Source organism: Microtus ochrogaster, unplaced genomic scaffold (assembly GCF_000317375.1).
Source record: "Microtus ochrogaster isolate Prairie Vole_2 unplaced genomic scaffold, MicOch1.0 UNK78, whole genome shotgun sequence".
In the NCBI taxonomy this organism is placed as follows: Eukaryota; Metazoa; Chordata; class Mammalia; order Rodentia; family Cricetidae; genus Microtus; species Microtus ochrogaster.
This window is the reverse complement of record NW_004949176.1, coordinates 1552251-1559094: the sequence shown is the minus strand read 5'-3', so window position 1 is coordinate 1559094 and position 6844 is coordinate 1552251. Positions and strand designations below refer to the sequence as shown.

At 49.2% G+C, this 6844-nt stretch overlaps 1 protein-coding gene across 3 annotated transcripts in view; it reads right to left on the bottom strand.

Annotated features, from left to right (window-relative positions):
- Trpc3 (transient receptor potential cation channel subfamily C member 3) overlaps positions 1-6593 on the bottom strand; it is a 67953-nt gene extending 61360 nt beyond the window's left edge. Inside the window, exon 1 of one of the 3 annotated variants that reach the window (XM_026777635.1) lies at positions 6210-6593. In XM_026777635.1, the coding sequence (XP_026633436.1) occupies positions 6210-6391 (182 nt within the window). In that variant the 5' untranslated portion in view covers positions 6392-6593. The remainder of the gene's footprint in view (positions 1-6209) is intronic. The other 2 variants (XM_005370393.3, XM_026777634.1) reach the window with 2 other exon arrangements.
- Positions 6594-6844: the final 251 nt, after the last annotated feature.

Sequence of the window (6844 nt, the reverse complement as noted above, 5' to 3'; positions counted from 1 at the left end):
GAGAATGAAAAACTTGCTATCCCATCACAGGAATGAAAATCCCTGACATCCTCCTTTTCAGGGGTTGGGCAGTGTAGGATTGGGACCTCTGCAGTACTGAGCCGAATAATGGCAGTAACACATGGCAAGGTCACTTTCTTTTGGAGAGGTCCTCTTCTCTCCTTTGCCCTGGCTTGATCCTTTTATGCACCGCCCAAGTGTTCTCAAGTTGATCTGCCATCAGCAGCTGCGTGGCGACCATGACTTAATTGGCTCTCACAAATGAGTTAATACTAATTAATAGTTCCCTATATTGCTCTTCCCTGGAGTAAACTTATTTTAAAATGTCTTTGAGGAAGAGATAAATGTGTTAACTAAAGGAGGCCACAGCGCAAACAGCACAGCCCTGGGAACCTGGATATTTCAGATGCTGTGGTTTAGATATCCTGTTGTAGCTTCAACTTCTTAATTTGCAAAAGAAAGCAAGGGGCATGGCTTCCATCTCAAAGATGAGACCCCTCTTCAGAACACTCAGTGTCTGTTAAGTGCAGAGGAGTTCTAAGATAGGTTGGGATGGGGACGTGGGGGTCCTTACACCACTGTGGAAACCTTTTCGACCCCTTTGTTTAAAACCATGTCATGACTGCGAGCATTCTTCCCTCTGCAATCTCGGTTCTGTTATTTTAAAAAAAAGTACTGTCAGTAAGTAAATAAACAAAACATAAACATAGGGGTGTTTGGTTTCAAGCAAAGGAATAAAAGACTTTCTTATCCCCCTTCTCTCCAAAATTCTTCCACAGGCAAGAAAACAAAGAGTAATGCAAAGCCCATAAAAACAAGAGACATCTGTAATATCATGATATATGAGGGAGATAACAAGAGAGGTCATAGAGAAGCTCATTACTTAGAAGAAAGGTGCTGTATTCCAGACAGCACCGCAGAAAGCAGGTCAGCACTGGCAGAGAAGTTCAGGGCCTTCTAGAAAGGAAAAATCAGGCTCCATCTGAAAGGAGTGACTTGCTGAAGTCTGGGCAAGGAAGAGGTCGAAGTGCTTCCCTAGGTCCTGAACCCCAGCTGACACAATCAAATGACAATCCTTACACTCTTCTATGAGAGAGAGAATATGGACTCTCTGAAGACACAGAAAAAAAAGACACACTAGAAGTGGGTATTCCAGGGCAGGCATGAATCAGTAAGAATTTCAAATGTTCACTTCCATAACATTGACAGCAGTTTTATCAGTCCGCACCCCCACCTCGAGAAATGTAATTTTTAAAAGCACATCCCTGAAATAAGAAGAAAAAACATGCTACAAAAAGAACACACTTAAGAAAAGAGGTTTTAGAGATAAACATTGTAACAGCTAGCTGGGCCTTGAGGGTGGAGCTTAGTGTAAATCCATGTCCTTAGCAAACACAGGACCCTCCGTTTAATACCCAGACCCTGTGCACGTGATTTTTGGGAAGAATAATGTAAATGGTAAATATTGAAAAATAGCAGAGAAGAGGTAGACAAACTAGACCAGCTTAGGAAATCTAACATTAGAATAATAGGACTTCTGGAAAGAAACAGAGAAGGAAAACTGAAAATTGTGATTAAGAAGCATTGCAACAACAAAAGGAACATTTCAGGAGTGAATACAAGACAATTTTCTCAGGACAAAGGAACTCCAAGTCAAAGGGTCCACCAAGTATTCGGTTCCCCAGGGAAAAGGTGGCGCCCCCCAAGGCACAGCCTGAGAAGAGCATGCATACAGAGACCATTCTAAAAGGCCACATGCAAAGCAAGTCAGAGAAATCTGGAAGGAATATTTTCAGGAAAATATTCTCAATTGGAGACTGTAGAAGACTTAGCTCAAAATCCAAAACCCAAATGTGTCAAATAGTTAGTTCAAAAAAATATGGAACTATAGAAGAAATGTAGTCATATTATTATATTTTGGTCACACAACTCAATAATGAAGTCTTTAAGATGTTGGCCAGAAATTGTAACAAATCGTGTTGTGGGAGATAAGGGGAAAATAAGAGGTATATGTTAGCAAAACTTCTCAAGATTCCTGATGGTATCTCAATGCTATATGTAACAAAATGTCAGTACCCGATGCGGTGGAACAGAGTGGATGGAAGGAGAAGTCAACAAAAGACAGGAGGATGAAGGGAATGGCTGGGGCTTACCATTCGCAAACGCTTTTTAGTGCTCTAACAGGCAAAGCTATATTTGTGTATTACTTTGACATTGTATAAAAATAATTTAGAACAAACCAACAAAATGACAACTTTCTCTTACACGTAAGGAAGCTGTGCCTCCAGGGTACAGAGCTGATGGTAAAATGCAAAGTGCCAAATTACTAAAGGTCTTCAGCTTAGGGCCACTCTGCGCTCTGCGTGAAAATTAATCATTGTAAAGCAGCCCGCCTTTTCCTTTATAACCAGAATTTTCCCAGTTTAGAGAGACGCAACAGTCACTTGAGAGCCTGAGTTCTCCTCCAGGGGAGGGAGGAGGGTTACTTAAGTCTGATAACTAACCCAATCCCTACCAGAGGCCCTCATCCCACAGCCAAATCAGCCCACAGAAACTAACATCCTACTAGATCGCATAGGATACGACACGCTGTGCCCTCGGCCACCCTTTCAAATAGTTGCGCATCAACAGCTGTCTGTGACTTGCTTAGCAACTTTTAGGAACTATGTGGCTGTGTATATTGATTTCCTCATTTGTCAGCCACAGTGACGAGACCTGCTCTAAGGAGCCGTGATTCAAGCCAGAGCTTACATAAACACAAACTGCTGTTTTCATTATAACTAGCTTTGGGCACAGAGCTCCCTTTTCTAGAAGTCAGCCTCTGTTAATGAGAGCGTTCTGAGAACTGCGATAACTCACACATACTAGGTTTATTCGTGTTTACGGTAGACTCATAAGCATCTGCTGTCTTGATATTTGCCACCACTCTGCCAATGTTTCCGTTTTACCCAAGTTTTCTGGGCAGCCCAGGGTTAGCACCACCCTGCCCTTGCCCCTCTTCCCCGTCTGTCCATCAGATCAGTTTTCCCTCAAGGCACTAATTTACACTCCCTCTGTTTCTGTCTTCACGGTTCTTTGGGACAGTCTCGTGTGATCATACAACTCCTGAACAAGTCCCCTGACAGCCAGCTCTCACCTTCTTCCCAGTTCCAGCCCGGAGTTCCCATCTCTTGCTGGACACCATGAGGAGAACCATCTGAAAAGTCAGAATCTTCCCACGGCTCCTTTCTTTTCAACAATGGCCCTGGTTATTCATGTCAGGATACCCAAACTGCCCCTAACCCAGCTTCTTTAAGAATTCTTCATGCGGAGTACATTGGGAAAAAAAACCTCATAGATTTCATTCGCACGTTCCCTCTCCCAGACTCCTTCTGTCGCACTGACACTACCCTGTGACCGATCCCAGGCACTGACAGCTACAGCAGCCTCCTGATTTGTTCCTTCACGTTCTGGCAACGGCCACTTCCTTGCAGTTTCTGCTGCACAGAGTGACTTCGATCACATTGCTTCTGCTTCTAAACGGTCGAAGGCTCCCTGCAGCCCATCAAAATGTCTTCAAATCTCATGCTCTCCTCCACATACTTTATGCTCCAACCAGACTCAACTAATGCGCTCCTGAAACATGCCTGGCATTCTTAGTGGTGGAACGTGGACTAACTGCCCACCTCGTCTCATCCTGTGACCCCTCCAGGTTCATATTGGTTTCCTTAATATCTCCACAAACAAATCACCTTCTCTCCTCTGCACTTAGCACGTCACAGCCCTACTTTCATATGGTCTTGAATAATACTCACATTCTTCACACTGATGTCATCATTGTCCATGCCCAGTTCCTTTCCCACTCTGCCTCACAAATGGAGGGAAGTTTCTCTCCTCATTTTTGTGGGTTATTGTATCATGCTTGCACAAGGGCCCCCTTGAGAACATCTTGGAGCAGAAGCTCATGAGAACACACCTCCAACCCTTTCTATGCTTGTCAGATGTATTTAATAATTGAAAATTTTTTGAATGATCTTTCTCTGATGATGCTAGTTGGCCCCAGTTTGCAAACAAATGAGACAGAACAGCTTTGTTTGAGGCAATGGTTGAATCAAGAGTCCCATCAAAGGATGAAGATGTCTGTCTCACTTGTAACAGAACAGATGGTACTCTTCCTCCTTCAGTTCTATTAGAATTCCCAAGTGGAAATCTGGAATGTGGACCAAACAAATAAGCAACAGAAGTGTGTGTGTGTGTGTGTGCGCGCGCGTGCCCGCGCGTGTTGATTCTGTCATAAAACTACAACGAGGATTGAGTGGAGAGGAAGAGATGTCCGGGGAGGAGGGAAATATAGTAACGGGATACATTCAATAAGTAGAGGGGAAAATTAGGGGAAGGAGGAGACCGAGTGCAGGGGAGGAACCGGCACAGGAGAGCATAGTGTGGGAAGAGTGGAAAGAGAAAGACAGTAAGGAAACCCATGACTTGTTTGAAAACCTAAAAAAAAAAAAATGAAAAAATAAGGACTTGAAAAGAAAGTGGGGTCTTAGTCTTACGATTCTGCTGAGTGTTAAGCTCAGCTGTGCCACTGGGTCACTGAGTGAGACCCTGGGGTTGGCTCCGCTCCGTTGACACGTATGCTGAGTCCAAGGCTGAACCGCTCAACTTTAAACAGTGCCTTTAAGCAGAGACGTCGTGGCTTTACCCAACACAAGAGGAGGAACAGAGTGGCTCTGCAGCAGGGAGCAAACCGTCTCTGATGTCACCAAGCGTCAAGTAAACGTGAAAAGAGTGCTCCTTTAAGTTTACTTGACACTGGGTGACCTTAAAAAAATAAGAAAGGACACAATTGTTGCATTGTGTAGTTGGTACACGTGGGAAAGGAGCGATGACAGTAGTCACGTAGTCAGACTCCAAGAGAACCAGCTTCTGGCTTGGCATAACTGACCTCAAACTTCAGAAGCAAGAGCAGTAATTTCTAACCTGCACTACTCGCGGATAAAAGTGTTACCTATTTATTTGTTGTTTGGGGTAATAGAATAATTTTGTAAAAATCAAGAAAGTATACATGTTCATAAAACCGAGTCTGGCACAAAGAAAAAAGCGGACGATATTCTGAAACTTTAGATGGTGGAAGCGAGCCAACAGGGATGTAATCCCAAAGGATGCGCCTCCCTTCTCTCCATTTCCTGGGCCATTTCCTCCGCACGCTTTTTGAGCAGTCACTGAATTCTGCTAGGATGCGCAGCTGATTTTAAATCGTGGCCTTTCCTGAAAGATCCGCTGCCAGTTACTGATTTCTGTTTATATTCCCTACCAGCCCGTTAAGTCCCACGGAGCCTGACTAGGGCTCGAGTTCTCCGTGGGTCGAACCGCCCCTAGCCACGGACCCGGCAGCGGACAGACTTGGGGCAGTAGGCGGCGCTGCAGAGCCCGTGCCCGGACGGAAAGCCACCTGGCAGCCACGACGGACGTGGGTCCCCAGGCCCGAGACCCTTCCTCCCAGGACAGGCTCTTCCAGCCAGTGCAGCGCAACGCCAGGGAAAACAGAGCAGCGCCCTCTGCGTCGTTGTCTCTGGAAGCTGCCTGGATGCTGTCAGTGTTGGAAATGGAAATGGGTTCTTGCTCACTCCCTCGGTTGTCAACTGCTTTGTCAACTTTGCCGAGAGGAAACAAGAAGAAAGCAGAAATTGGAGGAGGAAGAAATCAGGACTGGAGGGAAGAGAAAGAGTCACCGGGCCTGTGCCATCTGGGAACCACCGCCCCAAGTTGGCCCTAAGCGACCCTCTCAGCTGCTGTCCTCGGGGTTTGGGTGTGAGTGCGCCGCCGGGGAAGCCTTCCACCCACTCTGTGCGCTCAGCACCGCACTGTGCCCCGCCGAGCCCCACTCCCTGCCCTCTACCCTGACGGGCAGGAGAGGCGACTGGCACCCGCCAGCCGCCGCGGGGCCGCTGCGGGTCGTGCGCATACAGTAGGGTCCACGACCTCCAGGTAACTCGGGGTTCGATTCCCGGGGTCCTAGCCCGGGTGGCCGCTCTTTCTGCCCGAGTCCCGCCGTCGGTGACCGTCTGCCGGCAGTGCATGCACGTGAGCCGGTGAGCCCGGCTGGGCCCGGCTCAGCAGGACCGGGGCGCCGAGCCCGAATCCTCCAGGCAAGCGGAAAGGAGCCTCGCTTAGCAGGTCCCGATCCAGGTCCCGCCCGCCCCGCTCGGCCGCGCTTGGGTACTCACGCGTCGGGCCCCGGGGACGGAGGCGCGCGCTGGCAGGGCGGCTCCAGCCCGCCGTTGACACCCCTCCAGCCCCGGCGGCGGCGCTGCGACTCGGCTCCCTCGGCCTCGCCATCCTCCTCCTCCTCAGGCGCAGACAAGGTCACCCTCGCGGGCTCCCGGCACTTCCTGACCTTGGTGGACATAGCGGCCGAGCGCAGCGGTCAGCAGCCCAGCCGCCGCGCGAGAAGCCCCGGGGGCTGCGGCGACGGGGACGCCCCGGCCGAGGGCGCGACCTGCAGCGGAACTCGGGGACCGCGGCCGCGATGCTGGCTGCGCGCGGTCTGCCGGCCCGACAGCATCGCAGCGAGACGGCGTGGTTTCCCCGCGAGGAGAGGGAGGAGGGAGGGAGGGAGGAAGGGAGGGAGGGAGGACCAGTCTCTTGGCAGACTGCGCGGCGCAGGAAGCAGACAGACCAGCAGGTGGGGAGCTGAGAAACCGCAGAAACTTCCCTCACCCTCCTTTCTACCGGAGCCCCAGAACCCCCTTTGCATCTGCAGACGCAAGAGTCCTCGGGAAGGAAAAGGAGTCATCGACTTGTTAGTTTTCCGGGAATCGGTTTTTACGCAGCTCAGCTCTCCAGATTTACAAAGCACTGC